The sequence below is a fragment of the Mastigoproctus giganteus genome, chromosome 5, assembly GCF_048544385.1.
Source record: "Mastigoproctus giganteus isolate SK-2022 chromosome 5, ASM4854438v1, whole genome shotgun sequence".
In the NCBI taxonomy this organism is placed as follows: Eukaryota; Metazoa; Arthropoda; class Arachnida; order Uropygi; family Thelyphonidae; genus Mastigoproctus; species Mastigoproctus giganteus.
The window spans coordinates 194,129,335-194,148,886 of NC_143579.1; the positions used below are offsets into that span (position 1 = coordinate 194,129,335).

The window sequence follows — 19,552 nt, forward strand, 5'->3', positions numbered from 1 at the left end:
GCACATGCTCGCAGCCAACTTCCTGGCACCACAAAGAGCTACTAACCCATGCCTGGACCCACTGCAGTTCTGTGGATGAAAGCTGCACTGAGATCGTTAAGGTAAAAGCAGATCTGGCAAAATGCTGCTACACTGCCAGTGCCTTAGATAGGTGTGACCTGCAGGCTCATGATTGCATCACCAACCCTAGGGCAACACACAGTGATGACCCCACTGCGACCATTTTTATCCCATACTACCCAAACCTGTCACAACAACTTTCTAGGGTCTGACAGGCTCATGGGATAAAGTGCTTGATGCTTCCAGGCAGAAGGTTGCGGTCCATCATTTTGAGTGTTAAAACACTGATTCCCCCAACTCCTATGGAGCAGCTTAGTGTACTGCATTTCCTGCCGTGACTGCACTGGCTGCTACATAGGTGAGTCTGTCAGAAGACTCGGAAATTGAGTCTCTGAGCATAAGAAAGCAATTCATTCTATGGACGTTGAACACGCAGTGATTACTGAGCACTTCTGGTCTACCCAGCACATCAACCCACATGTCAAGGTTATTGATCAATCCCACCACTACCATCATCGTGTCTGGTTGGAATCACTCCACATCTCATGTTGTAGTGATTGTCATATCCATCTCATCACTGAGGCAACCATCCCCCTATATAACAAATGTTGGCACCTGCAGCCTAGCCAAACGTTACAGCTACAACCGCAAGCCTCTACTTCCAATAGCTAATTTTTGTCTGCACCTGTATCACACAGTTTGCACCTCACACATGACATTCTGTATTTTGTAATAACGCTTACAACTGAAGTAGGATGTCTTCTGTCCGAAAAGCTATTCTGATTTATTACTCTTACTTTTTGTTTTATTTTAATTTGTTCCAAGTTTATTAAAGGAATTTTACTTCAACCTGTTTTATTTTATTCATTTTTCTCTGTGATACTGTATTATTATATTTAGTATATTAACATTTTAATAAAGCTGTTGATACTCTTCCACATGACATATATACTATAAATTGAAGCAGTCTGGCATTGAGACAGTTTGATACTGTGCATAAAGGAGTGTGGACTACTACACATGTAATATGGAATTATTGAATATAATGGAATAATGGAGAACAATCTATTATAGTGCATTTCTATTTTGCAGTGTGGACTACTACAAAAGATTCAGCACACCAGATGGCCAATTTGTTAACAAAAATAAGCAGAAATTTATAAAATTTTAAAAGAGAGAGAGAGAGGGAGGTCCAATTGTAACATACTTTTATTATTTTTTTCCAAAAAAAAAAGGAGAAAAACTGAATTTTTTCAAAAATAAAAAAAAAAAAAATGGAGAAACTCTGTCATCAACTCTGGTATGATGGTGAGACAGAGAAGGGTCAAATCAAGTAAAAAATATAGATTCTCTATTGTAAGTCCAAGGAGTTGGCAGCTGTGCATCAGGGTTGGCTATTTCAAGAAGATCTAGATATACTTAGCAGATGTGTAATAAAATGGCAATTGAAGTTTAACTGTGATAAATGCTAGGTAGAGCATTTGGTAGCTGTAATCCCAGAATAACATACCATTTGAGTAGCACCAAACTGATATATAAAAAGCCCTGGGGTAAATTTAAATCTTAAATGAAGTTCTCTGAGCAGTGCTGAAAGATGTTGTAGCAACTCACACATTTCTAATAAGGCGCCTCCGTAGCCAGGTGGGAAGGAGCAGCAGTGCGTACCACACGCTTCTTGATTAGACCGCGGTTCGAGCCCGTCACCACCAAATACGGAGGATGCGGAAAGGTCAGGGAATGACCACCGCATATTCCCGGAGCAATATGGCCTTAGTTGCTAATGCTCCTAAAAACCAAAACAACAACAACAACATTTCTAATAGTGATACACAGGAACTTTTCCAGCAGATACAAAGAGATAATTATCCTATTATATAATGCAGTGGTTAAGCTATATCTGGAATGCTGCATACTGATTTAGAAACCTCATTTTAAGAAGAACATGGATCTGTCAGAAAAGATGCAGAGAAGAGCAAAAAAATTATTTGGAAAGGGGGAAAACAAAAGGATATTTTTATCAAGAATATCCTGGAAACTAATTGAAATGCAGAAATTTGCATTCAACCAGAAAGTGACTGATTGTTGAAATAAACTTTCCAGTGTTGAGGAAGTGGTTAGGTGGAATAAAGTTAAAGAAGGTTTAGACAAATTAATTAGTAGACAAATGAAGTGAGTTGAAAAGTATTTTTCTTATATTCTTATTGTTCTTCTTCTTCTTTTTTTTTTTTTTTTTGCTAATACAGTATAGTGTTAGCTTCCTAGCATCATTTTTCTTGATAAAAACATTTTCTGCATGTAGCCAATAAATATAATTGAATGATTTTTTTTTTTTTTTATTTATTTTTTTTTTTAGGGAGGATGGATGTTACTGCAGAACTGTCATCTGGGACTTGATTTCATGGATGAATTATTAGATACAATTCAAACAACAGAAGATATTCATGAAACGTTTCGTGTGTGGATCACCACCGAAGTACACCCTTTGTTTCCAATTAGTTTTCTGCAATCTTCCATTAAGTTTACAAATGAACCACCCCAGGGAATGAGAGCTGGTTTAAAAAGAACATATTCCACTTTAACACAACAATCACTAGATCTTATTTCCTACTTTCAGTGGAGGCCAATGCTGTACACAGTGTCTTTTCTACATAGTGTAGTACAAGTAAGATCAATATTTATAATCATCATTAGATAAAACCTTTGCAGTAGCAAAGGTTTTATCTAATGATGATTTACCTAATTATTAAATAGCCAAATTATAATAGATTTAATTTTTAAGTGACAAAATGAAAATTTATAATTATGATTTTATTTATCCAAATAAATAGATATTGATAAAAATAATAGTAGTTGCTGAAATTTTAGAGATCCTCAAGGGTCAGTAAGATCCAGACTGTCTTCCCTCTACCACACCCAGACCCTGTAGAAGGAGGCCCAAATCCAAATGGGAATTAAATGGTATAAGCATAGTTATAACAAAAGAAAGGAGATCCCCAAAACAAATAATGCTTCAAGATGCCTCCCCCATACCATTTCACACTCTTGCTAAATACTTCTTTTTTTTTTAAGATGAATCGCAAGATAATAAAAGGACAGAAAAAGTTAGTCATGCATGGATGAATTCACATTAGCATGATATTAACTGACTATTCATAATATTCAAGCCCTTGAGGATTATATATGAACAAGTTAGCATTAGCATTAGTAGTGGAAAATTGTAAAAAGCAAGCTTATACAGCATCCATCAGCCAAAAAAAAAAAAAAAAAAAAAAAAAAATCCCATCTCACCCATCCATTCCCTCCAACAGTTTGTCTAGCTCTTCCTTCAATTTATTTCAGCTATCAGCTTCCAGTAATCAACCACATGCTGGCTAAAAGCAAACTTCACACATCTATTCTACAACCATCCTTCCTCAATTTGAATTTATGCTCCCTCATGTGTGCAGTCTAAGAAAGAGGAAGAATCCATCAGCATTAAGTTTGCCCAATCTATTCAAAGCCTAAAATACCTCAATCAGATCACCTCACAGGTACCTAGTGTGCAGACACTGCAATCAGCAGCTCTACATGAGGCTTCCAGACCTGAATGCAGTACTGAAGATGTGGGTTTAATTGATGGGATCACATCCTTATCACTTCCAGCAAAATTCCTGTATATCATTGACAAAACCAAATGAGCTGTCATGGCAGCCTGTCTGCATTGGAAAAAGAACTTCATATCTGACTGCACAATTACCCCCACAGGTCTTATTCATTTTCCACTACTTTCAATGTAGTACCACACAGTTGGTATTACTCTGGAGTTAATGCTACCCATATACAGTACTTTGCATTTGTCAATGTTACACTTCAATTGCCATTTCTCAGTCCATCTGTCTAACTTTTCTATATTCTTTTCTATATTCTTTTGCAATAGCATACTGTCATTAACCACCCTGCAAACTTGGACATTAAGCCTGATATGCCTTCTACATTATCATTGATAAATATAGAAACGAACAATGAGCCCAACACTTGAACCCTGAGAAATTCCACTAATAACATTAGTCCATTAAGAGCAATCTCTATTGATTACCTCCCATTTTCTCTCTCTCCAATCTGTCTTCTCCCACTGAACCATCCCTTTATCCATAGCAGCAACTTGCCCTTAATGCCAAGCTGCTAGTGTGTGTACCACAGTCTTATGTGCAATACTATAAAAAACTTAGTTGAAATCCAAGTGTATGATATCAAAATTATTTTTACCATCCAGTTTCTTTGTGACTACATCATACTATCCAATCATGGATAGAAAAGATTTCCCCTTAACAAACCCAAGCTGTGTGTGAAATATAACTGCAGCCTTGTGTAGACAGTCCTGCATTATTTCTTTAACCAGTGACTCCATTATTGTCCCTTGAACAGAAGTTAAGCTAACAGGCCAGTTATGACTCATGTCACCCTTTGATTACCCTTTGTGAATTGGGTATACATTCGCACATCTCCAGTCCACAGCGACCTCCCCTAAATCCAAAGATGCTCATAATTATGACTCTGGGTTTGCTTACTTCCTTTGCTGCCTCTCTTAATATAATTAGACAAATCCCATCCGCCTCAAGTACGTTTCTTATGTTTAACTTCAACAATTTCTTTTCCACTTTCCTCTCAGCAATTACAAAATCAGTTAGCTTGCTCTGTTAGAGATTGATAAAATTCTGGCATCTATTTCCCTAAAGAATTCCTCGTGTGAATGTAGATACAGAATACTCATTCATTTTGTCAGCAACCTGAGCAAGATCATCAACAGTTGAACCATCGATACAAAGTGGACCAATTTGATTCATCCCTTTTGCTTCTAGTGTTTACTTAAGAAAAGCAGTCTTTGCTGTATTTATTTGCATCCTTTACCAAAGATTTCTCGTAATCTACCTTTGCTTGCCTAACCTTCTTTCTAACTTGATTACAGACTATTTTGTGTTTTCAGGCGACATAGGTTTCTATGTCGCCTGATAATTTATATGCATCCCATGCATTTTTCTTCTCTGCCACAAGTGTCATTAGTTCATCATAAATCCATTTAGGCCTAAATCTTGAATCTTTACATAAGTAAAGAGTTCTTTACTTATGTAAACTCTAGAAGGAAAGAAATGAATCAGATTGGAGCACTTAACATAGATGGGTTGACTATTGATGATCATGATCAGGTAGCTGATAAACTGAATGAATATTTTGCATCTACATTCACACATGAGGAGTTCTTCAATGAGATGAGTGCCAGAACTTTAGCAAACTCTAACAGGGAGCTAAGTGATTTTGTAATAACTGAGAGCAAAATGGAGGAAAAATTGTTCAAGTTACACATAAAAGAGGCACCTGGGGGTTGATGGGATCTATCCAGTTATATTAAAGGAGGCAGCAAGTCAAGTAAGTAAACCCTTAGCCATAATTATGAGAGCTTCCTTGGACTCTGGGGAGGTCCCCATGGACTGGACGTGTGCAAATGTATCCCCAATTCACAAAGTGGGTTCAAAGCGGGTTTTGAATTTGAAAGTGTCTGCAATTCTGCCGAGTCACGATAGGAGGGAGTATATGATGAAAGCATTGTCGATCAATTCGGCCCTGGAAAGATTGTGCAAGGCTCAAGGGGTAAAAATTTTTTCAGCCTGGACTGTACTTGTTACCAGGAAAGACTGCTTCTACAGGGATGGGAAACACTTAAATAGAAAGGGTGCAAGAATATTTGCTGATGCTATCGAGGCAGTGTTAGGTGGGTCAGAAAACTGCTAGCTTGGGGGGGATACAAAGACTAATAGATTAACAGTAGCCACTGGCAGAGTTGAAAGAGATTCTTGCACTGCTTCTATTGGAATGAGCAGAAGCCTGAAAAACAAGATTCAGGATATTTCAGAGACTGCTGGGAGTCATTGCGGTACAAGTAAACACATGGGTTATGTTAGGGTAGCTAAGAATAGAAACAGGTGCATGTATACTTGCGTGTACACCAATGCTAGGAGTTTAGTAAATAAATTTGATGAATTTGAGGTATTGCTCAAAACATCAAAGGCAATATATTGTTGGGATATCAGAGATGTGGTGTCACACAGATATAAGGAATGCAGAACTGGAATTTGGGGAGTACAATGTCTACAGAAAGGATAGACAGGATAGGAAGGGAGGAGGGGTTATGCTATTAGTTAAGAAACACATAAAATCCAAGGAATTGAAGCCAGTCTACATCGCTGGACAGTGCAGTGTTGAGTCAGTTTGGTGTGACCTAAGCATTGGGAGATCAAAATTGAGAGTAGGAGTGTGCTATAGGCCTAATGACTCTGATGAGTATAATATGAAACTGTACAGAGAAATAGAGTGGGCCAGTACAACAGAGAGTCTTATAATGGGGGATTTTAATTTCCCAGATATTCAATGGAATTTGTGGGCTGGTCACTCACACACTAGCAAGGCTTTTGTGGATTTATTGGATGATTGTTTTCTACATCAGCATGTGCAGGAGGAAACTAGAGGGAGTAATGCTCTTGATATGATTATCAGTAGTGATTCTCCATGCATTAAGAATCTGCAGATAAAGGAACCACTAGGTGGCAGTGATCACAGTGTGCTGAAGTGGGATTTACTCAAAGAGGTAACTACCATTAGAGGTAAAGAGAAGGGTTATTGCTTTCGTAAAGGCAACTACGATGGTCTGAGACAGTATTCAAATTCTATACAGTGGGACCAACTGATGATGTTACCAACAGCAAATTCAAAATTGGAAGCATTCAAAGAACTTATCTTGGAAGCTACTAGGCTTTACATACCAACTAAGAAATATTGTTCAAGGTTTAGGCCTAAATGAATGTCAGATGAACTAATGAGACCTATGGCAGAGAAGAAAAATGCATGGGATACGTACAAATTAACACGTGACATAGAAGCCTATGATAGATACAAGTTGATCTGTAACCAAGTTACAAAGGAGGTTAGGCAGGCGAAGGCAGATTACAAGAAATCTTTGGCAAGGGATGCAAAGGAAAACAGCAAAGAGTTCATTACTTATGTAAACTCTAGAAGGAAGGGGATGAATCAGATTGGTCCACTTGATATCGATGGGTCAACTGTTAATGATCCTGCCCAGGTAGCTAACAAACTAAATGAATATTTTGCATCGACATTCACATATGGAGTTATTCAGCGAGGGGAATGCCAGAGCTGCTTTCAACTCTGGCAGTAAGCTAGAGAATTTTGTAATAACTGAGAGTAAAATGGAGGAGAAATTGTTGAAGATAGACAAAAGAAAGGCACCTGGGATGGATAGGATCTATCCAGTTATATTAAAGGAGGCAGCAAAGGAAATAAGCAAACCCTTAACCATAATTGTGAGAGCTTCCTTGGACTCAGTGGAGGTACTCACACACTGGAGATGTGTAAATGTGACCCCAATTCACAGAGGATCAAAGGCTGACACAAGTAAATATAGACCTGTGAGTTTAACTTCTGTTCCAGGAAAATTAATGGAGGCACTCGTTAGAGAAGCACTGCAGGATCATCTAGACAAGACTTCAGTTATAGCTCGGGAACAGCATGGTTTTGTTAAGGGAAGTCTTGCCTGACCAATTTGATTGGATACTATGATGCAGTCACAAAAGAACTGGATGCAGGGAATAACTTTGATATTATATACTTGAATCTTAGAAAGGATTTTGATACTGTTGCACATGGAAGACTGCTGAACAAATTGGAGCAGTGTGGCATTGGAGGCAAATTGCTGCTATGGATAAAGGGTGGTTGAGGGCGAGAAGACAGAGCATGGTAATCAATGGAAACTGCTCATCGTGGACTAATGTTATTAGTGGAGTCCTTCAGAGTTCAGTGGGTCCATTATTGTTTTCTGTATTTATAAATGATATTGATGATGGTATATCAAGCTTATTGTCCAAGTTTGCAGATGATACAAAGGTTGGCAGGGTTGTCAAGGACACTACTGACACTATGCTGCTGCAACAGGATCTGGAAAGGTTGAGCAGATGGGCAGAGAGGTGGCAAATGAAGTTTAACATTGACAAATGTAAAGTACTACATATGGGAAACAGCAACCCCAGAGCAATGTATCAACTCTGTGGTACTACACTGACAGTGGTAGAGAATGAAAGGGACCTGGGGGTGGTTGTGCACGCAAATATGAAGTTCTCTGAGTAGTGCAGATGGGCTGCAAGAGTAGCCCATGGTGTATTGCCAATGACATATAGGAATTTTTCTAGCAGGGATGAGGAAATGATTATTCCCTAGTATAAGGCAATGATCAGGCCACACCTAGAATACTGTATACAGGTCTGGAGGCCTCATTTCAAGAAGTATGTAGAGTTCCTGAACAAGTACAGAGAAGGGCAACAAATTAGTGAATGGAACAAAGGGGTGCTCTTACGAAGAAAGGCTAATGTTTTGCAAATTACAGCGTCTGGAGACTAGGCACCAGCGAGGTTATCTGATAGAGGTGTATAAAGCCTTGAATGGTTTGAGCTTTTTTTTTTTTTTTTTGATAGTTGTTGGCACATTGGCTTCTGTTGCCATAATGCACCTCCCAAGGTTTTTGCAGTACTTTGATCCAAGCCCGAGGTGGGATTCGAACCCGCGACCTTTGGGTTGCCAGGCAGGCACTTTACCCACCCGGCTAGCCCGGTCGGCGGTTTGAGCATGCTCAATGCTGATGGGATTCTGCCTCTTGCTCAGAATAATCACCTGAGAGCACATAAATTCAAATTGAGGAAAGACAGATGTAGGATAGATGTGCGGAAATTTGCCTTTAGCCAGCGGGTGGTTGGTTGGTGGAACAGACTTCCATCCCTTGTCATCGAAGTTGATAGCCTAAATAAGTTTAAGGCTCAGCTGGACAGGTATTTCGAACGAAGAGAGGGCTGAAGTGGAAGTGGGTTTTTTTTTTTTTTTTTGGCTGATGCTGCATAAGCTTGCTTTCTTGCATCAAATGCCTCTACTAATGCTAATGCTAAAAGGTGACACAAGTAACTATAGACCTGTTAGTTTAACTTGTGTTCTGGGAAAAATAATAGAATTGCTGGTTAAAGAAGCATTGCAGGATCATCTACACAAGACTGCAGTAATAGTTAAGACACAGCATGGGTTTGTTAAAGGGAGGTCTTGTCTGACCAATTTGAGTGGATACTATGATGTGGTCACAAAGTAACTGAATGCCAAAAATAATTTTAATATCATATACTTGGATTTCAGGAAGGCTCTTGATACTGTTGCACATGGAAGACTGCTGTACAAATTGGAGATGTATGGCATTAAGGGTAAGGGTAAGTTGCTACAATGGATAAAAGGATGGTTGAGTTGGAGATGACAGAGAGTGGTAATCAATGGACACTGCTCTTCATGGACAAATCTTATTAGGGGAGTTCCCCAGGGCTTGGTGTTGGGCCCATTATTGTTTTTTGGCACCTTGCTGTATATTTATCAATGATATTGATGAAGGTATATCAGGTTTAATGTCCAAATTTGCAGATGATACAAAGATTGGTAAGGTTGTTAATGACAGTAAAGACAATATGCTACTCCAACTGGCGGCGCCTCCGTAGCCAGGTGGTAAGGAGCAGCAGTGCGTAGCACACGCTTCTTGATTAGACCGGGGTTCGAGCCCGTCACCACCAAATATGGAGGATGCGGGAAGGTCAGGGAATGACCACCGCATTTCCCGGAGCAATATGGCCTTAGTTGCTAATTCTCCTAAAAACCACAACAACAACTACTCCAACTGGATCTAGAGAATTGGAAAAATGGGCTAAGTGGCAGCTGAAGTGTAACATTGACAAATGCAAAGTACTGCATATTGGTAACAATAACCAAAGAGAAATGTAACAACTGTGTAGTATTCCACCCAGGGAAGTGGAAAGTGAAAAAGACCTGGGGGTAATTGTGCAGTCAAATATGAAGTTCATTGAGCAGTGCAGATGGGCTGCCAGGACAGGTCACAGAGTCTTGTCAATGATATATAGGAATTTTTCTAGCAGGGATGTGATTATCCTGTTGTACAAGGCAATGCCAAAAAGAATTTTGATATCATATACTTGGATTTCAGTATCTTCCTCATTTTAGGAAGGATGTAAAGTTGCTAGAATGAGTACAAAGAAGGGCAACAATATTGGTGAGGGAAACAAAGGGGCGCTCTTTCAAAGGCTTAAGTTCTGCAAATTGCAGTGCCTGGAGAGTAGGCCAGTGCGAGGTGATCTGATTGAAGTGTATAAGGCCTTGAATGGGTTGAGCAAGCTGAATGCTGATGGGATTCTTACTCTTGCTCAAATTAAGAACCTGAGGGGGCACAGATTCAAATTGTTTAAAGACAGTTGTAGAATAGATATGCGGAAATTTGCCTTTATCCAGCAGGTGGTTGATTGGTGGAACAGACTTCCATCTTTTGTTGTGGAAGTTGATAGCCTAAAAATTTAAGGCTGAGCTGGACAGGCATTTGGAATAAATGGAGGGGTAAAATGGGAGGGTTTTTTTTTTTTTTTTTCTTTTTGGCTGATGCTTGCATAAGCTTGCTTTCTTGCATGTTATCCCTCTACTAATGCTAATAGCATAGAAACTTCTGTGATTATAGTAATTCCTTGAGTGCTTCCCATATAGAATTGTTGATGGTAACATCATCAGTTGGTTCCATAGAATATAAAAACTGTCTGAGACCACTAGTCACCTTTACAAAAGCAAAAACCCTTCCCTTTACCCTTGATTGTAGTTACTTCTCTAAGTAAATCCCACATGAATGCACTGTGATCACTGCTGTTAGTGATTCTTTTATCTGCAGATTCTTGATGCATGAATATTCACTGCTGATAATCAAATAAAGAGTATTACTCCATCTGGTCGCTTCTCTAAGATGCTGATATAGAAAACAGTCATCCAATAAGTCCACAAAAACTAACAAACCCACAAGTTGCAGTCAACATCTGGAAAGTTAAAATATCTCATTATAAAACATTCTGATTTACTGGTCCACTCTATTTCTCTGTACAGATGTTCATTATCCTCATAAGCATCATTAAGCCTATCATCATCATCATCATCATCCATTTTCAATCCACTGCAGGATGAAGGCCTCTCCAGTATCATTAATAGCTTATTACACACTCCTACTCTTAGTTTTGCTTTCCCAAGGCTTATGTTACACCAAACTGACTCAACAATGCCCTGGCTACCCATGTCAACTGTATGCATTGCCTTAGATTTTATATGCTACTTAACTAAGAGCATAATCCCTTTTCCCCCCCTTCTATCCTGTCTGTCCTTTCTGTACATTTTGTAGTCTTCATTTTCAAATTCTGCATCCCTTATATCTAAGGACACCATATCTCTGATATCCCAACAATGTCTGCATTTGATGTCTTGAACAGCACTTCAAATTCATCAAGTTTATTTACATTGCTTCTATCATTAATGTACATGCAAGTATACATACACCTGTTCTTACTCTTAGTTACCCTAACAGCCCATGCATTTACTTGTTCCATGATGGCTCTCAGCAGTCCCTGGCACCTTGCTTTCCATGGTGCTGCTGCTGCTCATTCCAATAGAAGCAGAACAGAACAGTCACCTCTGCTGTGCTATTGTTAATCTATTAGTCTATGTATCCTCCACTACAAGATAGTATTTTTCTGATCCACCTAACACTGCTTTGATAGCATCAGAAAATATTCTCGCACCCTTTCTATTTAAGTGTACCCCATCCCTGTAGAAGCAGACTCTCCTGTAACAAGCACAGACCATGCTGAGACAAATTCTACCCCATGAGCCTTGAATAATCTCTCCAGGTCTGAATTGATTGACAAGGCTCTCATCATATACTACCTCCTATCATATCTCGGCAGACTTGCAGACACTTTCAAATTTGACCGTAAGTCACAACTTTTCTTTCTTCAGCATTGCCCTGTACTTGTTAAGTAAGTCTTCAGATCTCCTACTCTTAATTTCATTAGGGTCAACATGTACAACAATATCACCTTTTGTGCCCTTAAAAGATACCTGCTCTACAATGTTATCAAATTTTTTCCTGGGAATACATACCCTGGTCCTATTCCACCTATCTTTTTTGCACAATATATTTCCCATTTCCCTGACAAAAGAGTCACTGATACAACTATCTCCTGTAGAACCAGCACATTCCGTGTTCAGGGTTGCCGCTGTGTTGACCAATAATCAAGTGCAATCTTTGGCATTGATGTATGTTACTAAGAGCTTGATGGGCCCCAGTTTAAATCCTTCTAGGGCATTCACCCTTTTCTTCAAGCTGTCACAAAGGTCCATAACAATGCTGAGTTGGCAACTAACTTCCTCACAATTCTTACATTAAAGAACACACAGAGATATTCCCCTTGGCAATATCATGTCTTGTTCCTGATAGCTCCACAAACATCAAACAAGCAGTTCATTTCAAAATGCTGTGATTCAGAGGACACCACTGAATGCTGGCTCAGTTCTCCCCCGAGCCACAACACTCCCACTACCTTGAGCCTTTTGCTTTGCTGCTCTGGTTTGAGGCATGACTTCAATTCAATTTTAATACAGTTAAAAATACTACACTAAACTTATATCCCAATGCAGTAATAACACGGTATATGTATTTCGTATCACCTATCAAGTTTAAGTTATGTATTATGCTATAACGTTATGTTTTGAAATTCTAAGTAGTTATAATAGATTACAGAATAGTTTAAGAGTTAACTAGTATAGTTAAGTTAGTGAAATTGCATCATTTCTATTCGTAGCCAACTACTTTAGTGGTTATTAATTGGCAACATTAAGTATATCTCGTATTGTGAATACCTTCACAACGAGTTGCAAACGGTGCCGTATGGGTGGTGGTATCCGCTGAGAATAAGTAACAATAGTCTTCTCCTGTGGTGAAGTAATGCTTCACCACAAGAGAAGACTATTGTGGTGAAGCATTACTTATTCAAGGTAATGCAATATCATGGCAACTCGTTGTGAAAGTATTCACAATATGAGATATACTTAATGATGCCAATTAATAACTTCTAAAGTAGTTGGCTACGAACAGAAATGATGCAACTGCACTAACTTGTACTGTAAAAGGTTAGTGCAATTAGATTAAAAAGTTAGATTCTAAAAGCTCTACAAATATTAATTTCTTATGTTACGGCCTACTTGATAAAGTTAAATTATTAAAACACGTTAGTAGTGTTATAAATTGTAGTTTATAATCCTCTTTTGATACTGATTACACTGCTGCAAGCCACTTAGAAACTTCCAGTATCTGCTATATCGATATGAAAACAAGATGGCAGAATTTGAACACCCTTTCAATACAACACAGTGCTGGCAGGAGTCGACTGTGGTTTTCCTCCAACTAGGAAATATGATATGACTTCTGCCTGTTTATTCTGAAGGAATGGATGACATCTGTAAACAAAATGCCTGAGAGGACCCTATTCTGTGGCACACCATTTTGATATGCATAGTTTTTGCTGAGGATCATAAAGTTTTATATTCTCTTGGCAAAAAAAAAAATGAGAGAAAGATGAGTGCATATCCACAAATGATGAAGTTCTGCTGTTCCTGATTGGGGAAATGCAGCACCATGTCCTCTTTCATCATCATCTTCTGTCATCACTAACTGAAGATAAGTCTTTGTTGGTGGAACTTAGATTAATTAGTAATGTTTGAGTGATCTGAGTGCATAACAAATCTGTGATGGTTGGAGTGGAATAATTGTGCTGTGTGCGTGGAGAACGAGAATAGATGTGAGTTAGCATTAGCATTAGTAGAGGCATTTGATGCAAGAAAGCAAGCTTATGAAGCATCAGCCAAAAAAAAAAAAATAAATAAATAAATAAAAAATAACCACTTCCACTTCTCCCCTCTGTTCGTTTGAAATACCTGTCCAGCTGAGCCTAAAACTTATTTAGGCTATCAACTTCCACGACAAGGGATGGAAGTCTGTTCCACCCACCAACCACCCACTGGCTAAAGGCAAATTTCGCACGTCTATCCTACATCTGTCTTTCCTCAATTTGAATTTATGCCCTCTCAGGCGATTATTCTGAGTAAGAGGAAGAATCCCATCAGCATTGAGCATGCTCAAACCATTCAAGGCTTTATACACCTCTATCAGATCACCTCGCTGGTGCCTAGTCTCCAGACACTGTAATCTGCAAAACTTAAGCCTTTCTTCGTAAGAGCACCCCTTTGTTCCATTCACTAATCTTGTTGCCCTTCTCTGTACTCATTCCAGCAGCTCTACATCCTTCTTGAAATGAGGCCTCAAAACCTGTATACAGTACTCAAGGTGTGGCCTGACCATCACCTTATACAAGGGGATAATCATCTCCTTATCCCTGCTAGAAAAATTCCTATATATCATTGACAAGACACTATGAGCTACTCTTGCAGACTTTCTGCACTACTCAGAAAACTTCATATCTGCCTGCACAATTACCCTCAGGTCCTTTTCATTCTCTACCACTGTCAGTATAGTACCACAGAGTTCATACCTTGCTCTGGGGTTGCTGTTTCCCATATGTAGTACTTTACATTTGTCAATGTCAAACTTCATTTGCCACCTCTCATCCCATCTGATGCTCAACTTTTCTAGATCCTGTTACAGTAGCATACTGTCATTAGTGTCCTTAACAACCCTGCCAACCTTCTTATCGTCTGCAAACTTGGACATTAAACCTGATATACTCATTAATATCATTTATAAATACAGTAAACAACAATGGACCCAACACTGAATCCCGAGAGACTCCACTAATAACATTAATCCACAAAGAGCAGTGTCCATTGATTACCACTCTCTGTCTTCTCCCACTCAACCATCCCTTTATCCATGGCAGCAATTTGCCTCCAATGCTGCATGCTCCAATTTGTGCAGCAGTCTTCCATGTGCAACAGTATCAAAAGCCTTTCTAAGATCCAAGTATATATATGATATCAAAGTTATTCCCTGCATCCAGTTGCTTTGTAACCACATCATAGTATCCAATCAAATTGGTCAGACAAGACTTCCCCTTAACAAACCCATGCTGTGTCCAAGCTATAACTGAAGTCTTGTCTAGATGATCCTGCATTGCTTCTTTAACCAGTGCCTCCATTAATTTCCTTGGAACAGAGTTAAACTAACAGGTCTATAATTACTTGTGTCGCCCTTTGATCCTCCTTTGTGAATTGGGGTCATATTTGCACATCTCCAGTCCATAGGTACCTCCCCCTGAGTCCAAGGAAGCTCTCATGATTATAGCTAAGGGTTTGCTTACTTTCTTTGCTGCCTCCTTTAATATAACTGAATAGATCCCATCCACCCCAGGTGCCTTTCTTATGTTTATCTTCAACAATTTCTCCTTCACTTTACTCTCGGTGCCTCCATAGCCAGGTGAGCTACGAATGCAATGCGTAGCACATGCTTCTTGATTAGACTGGGGTTCGAGCCTGTCACCACCAAGTATGGAGGTTGCAGAAAGGTCAGGGAATGACCACCGCATATCCCCGGAGCAATATGGCCTTAGTTGCTAATGCTCCTAAAAACCAAATAACAACAACAACTTTCCTCTCAGTTAAGTACAAAATCATCTAGCTCACTGCCAGAGTTTAGTTCACTTTCGGCATTCCCTCCCTGAATAACTCCTCATGTGCGAATGTAGATGCAAAATTTATATTGTTAGCCACCTGAGCAGGATCATCAACAGTTGACCCATCGATATCAAGTGGACCAATCTGATTCATCCCCTTCCTTCTAGAATTTACATAAGTAAAGAACTCTTTGCTGTTTTTCTTTGCATCTGTTGCCAAAGATTTCTCGTACTCTGCCTTTGCCTGCCTAACCTCCTTTGTAACTTGGTTACAGATCAACTTGTATCTATCATAGGCTTCTGTGTCATGTGTTAATTTGTATGTATCCCATGCATTTTTCTTCTCTGCCACATGTCTCATTAGTTCATCTGATATTCATTTAGGCCTAAACCTTGAACAATATTTCTTAGTTGGTATGTAAAGCCAAGTAGCTTCCAAGATTAATTCTTTGAATGCTTCCCATTTTGAATTTGCTGTTGGTAATATCATCACTTGATCCCACGGTATAGAATTTAAATACTGTCTCAGACCTCCGTAGTCGCCTTTACGAAAGCAAAAACCCTTCCCTTTACCCTTGATGGTAGTTACCTCTTTGAGTAGATCACACTTGAACAAACTGTGATCACTTCTACCTAGTGGTTCCTTTATATGCAGATTCCTAATGCATGAAGAATCACTACTGATAAATAGATCAAGAGTATTACTCCCTCTAGTTGCCTTCCGAACATGCTGATGAAGAAAACAATCATCCAGTAAATCCAATAAATATTCATAGCATTAGTTCACATGCAAGTATACATGCACTTGTGTTTGCTCTTAGTGAATTAGAATTATCTTAGAATTACTTTCATCTCTGCCTGCAGCTGCTTTTATCTGTCTGTGTATCCCAGTCTGTGTTTTCCGAGCCACTTAACACTTCCTTGAGAAAATCAGCAAATTTCTTTGCATCACTTCTATTTAAGTGTATCATGTCCCTCTAAAAATGGTCTCTCCTGTTAACAAGCACAGACCACACTAAGAAAAATTCTACCCCATGAGCAAGGCTCATGGGGTAGAATTTTTCTTAGTGTGGTCTGTGCTTGTTAACAAAAAATTCTAATGAAAAATTCTACCCCATGAGCCTTGCTCATGGGGTAGAATTTTTCGAACTGTTGTATACAGCAATTTGTCATACACCAAATTGTCTTTCTCCAAATTGACATGGATGCCATACATACTGTTGCCCTCTCATCATGTAATAGTTTGTCTATTATTGAGATGTGGGTTTCTTAAGTTCACATAACACAAGTATGCACGTTAACAGTACTGTGAAAATAAAAGTGGCATTCTCCGGTCCACGAAATGCTGTGTCGTCATGATGTGTCATATTCAAGTTGAGCAATACACAGTTATGAAAAATTCAGAATAGACTTCTGGGTTGGAAGTAACACATCTTAAACTCTTTTTTTTTTTTTATTCATAAAGGAGCAGTTCCATGATCTTAGTCACTAATTTCAGTACAGATGTCTTGGATATTTATAAACATGTGGGCACCTCATTTGCATAAGAGTGAAGCTGGGGTAATCTCAACAATGGCGTCTATCTGTATTGAGGGATAGCCTATTTCATTTTATTTCAGGATTCAGTCTATTCAAACTTCAATATGAATACCTTCAAGGATTGAATTGAGCAAGAACCTTTATACCTTTTTTTTTTTTTATGCTATTCCCTTCTGTGGGCTTTGAGGAGGGTAGCCATAATTTTATTATCCTTTTGATAATAACAGGAGAAAAGTAGTACAATGTTCCAAAGCAAGCATTACTTTCTAAATAAAAGTTTTGCTGCTTTACTTCATCATCCTTATATGCATATCATAGCATATGATGTTTATTCTTCGCTAAGTGTTGGTAAGATATGTAAAAATTAACTTGCACGGCATTAATTGACATCTTATTTACATTTCCCGTTTTTTTTTTTCGGAATTCTTTACATATTTTTATTTTAAGTTAATTTATAACCACTTTGTATATTATTCAAGATTTGAATAACTGAAGGTATATTAAAAGAGTAATGTAGACTAAATCTCAAAATTCACAAACAAATGGTTTTAGTACTAAACTGAGGTTCACTCTTTTTGCACAATAATTACAGATTCCAGAAATATTTTGGTTAAAGATTTGGAGTTTTATGAGCCTCATTAATTTTAAAAGTTAATTCTATTCACTGGAAAATAAAAATAGTCAAAAAGGACTATTTTTATTTTATTTCATTACACTAATAAATAAGATAAATAAACTTATATTTATTAGTGTAATGTCAACAAGCATTGTGCGTCTTCTCAACCTACAACCCATACACATTACTAAGTACTATAGGTTCTAATACCTTTGGTTTGGGGTTTTCATAAACAAAACAAAAAAAAAAAAGACAAAATTATATGCTTATTATATGTATTTTAATTTCCATAATTCTATTTTAACTTCAACAACAGGTATTAATAAATCCTTCCTATAGCAGTGTTAAGCTAAAATCGCAAGCTGAATTAATATTGTTAGCAAACAAAAAAATTCAGTCTTATTTTATTAAATGGGGATTAAATAAATTTAAATACAATAATTACAAATGCAGTCTTAAATAAATAATTGTAAAAATATATTTTGACTTTTTTTTATTTTTTGTTTTTATATTTTTCTTTATATTGTTCAGGAAAGGAGAAAGTTTGGCCCATTAGGTTGGAATATACCTTATGAATTTAACACAGCAGATTGGTCTGCCAGTGTACAGTTCATTCAAAACCATTTGGATGATATGAATCCTAAAGAAGTAAGTTTAAAGATTTGATAGCCTTGTAAATATCTTTATATGATTCCTTTTCTTAAACAAGACATGTTTATAAAATAATATTCATGTGCAAAATATTTTTTTGTTATTTTAGTAGTTCATTACTCCTCTCTTTGTAATATACAAACAAAATGTATTACACTTGATTTGACACCAAATCAGCATGATCTTTAGAGAGCATGGTGATTTGGTGTCAAATCAAATGAAATGACATCCTTTTTTTTTGGGGGGGTTATTTTATTTCTTCTTTATTTTAATATAAACCCATTCATGTTATGTCATGTTTTTATTTGTGTGTACTAAGTACACAGAGCAAGAATTAAGAAGACGTTTAACATTATGTTGGAGAAATTTCAGTTTTTGAAGAGCTGGATCATTGCTCTCAAAGGAATTAAATCAAGGGACTGTCAAGGAAGCAGGGAATATTCTACATAATAAGGATAGGTGGAGTGGGACCATGGTATGTCTGCCAAGAAAAAATTTGCTGATATTGTAAAACAATTATCATCTTTTAGGGTGATATTCTTTGTTGATATTAAGCATAGGCATTCTGAGGTTTACTTTACAGAAAAAGCCACAAGTTACAACTTAATTTGGAAGTGTCTTGAATTTTTCCACAATCTCTTCACGGCCAATCTGGCCGTGAAGAGATTGTGCAAGACTCGTGGGATAGAATTTTTTTTCAGAACATAGTCAGTGCTTATAAACAGATGGAACTGTTTTCACAGGGATAGGATGCACTTAAACAAAAGGAGTCATTTGTCAAGCTAGGATTATAGCCTCCTGGACTTCTGTCCATACGTAGCACTGTAGTAGGAATCTGTCAGCTTAGTATAGTATTGGCAATTATTCATTTAAATTTATAAATCCTTTTACTTTTTATTGTTAACTAAATAGCATTTAAACAGAAAACATGACCCAGACTAGAGCAGCAATGCAACTTGCGCAAAGTAGCGAAAGTGCTGTGGTTCGCGGAAGAACCGTAGAGGACAATCCTCCAACGCATCAGAGTCTAAAAAAAATGTGCAAAATGTTACATGTTTGTGGATCTCTCTCGAATAAGATATGATCTAGCCATGGAGGATGTCTTTGTGTG

At 37.9% G+C, this 19,552-nt stretch overlaps 1 protein-coding gene across 1 annotated transcript in view; it reads left to right on the top strand.

The window, feature by feature from the left end:
• The window catches only part of LOC150085960 (dynein axonemal heavy chain 8-like), a 1,559,705-nt gene that overhangs the window by 1,393,843 nt on the left and 146,310 nt on the right, over positions 1-19,552 (top strand). The window contains exons 80-81 of the mRNA XM_090374756.1: positions 2,414-2,722; positions 18,322-18,438. Of these exons, the coding sequence (XP_090230882.1) occupies positions 2,414-2,722; positions 18,322-18,438 (426 nt within the window). The remainder of the gene's footprint in view (positions 1-2,413; positions 2,723-18,321; positions 18,439-19,552) is intronic.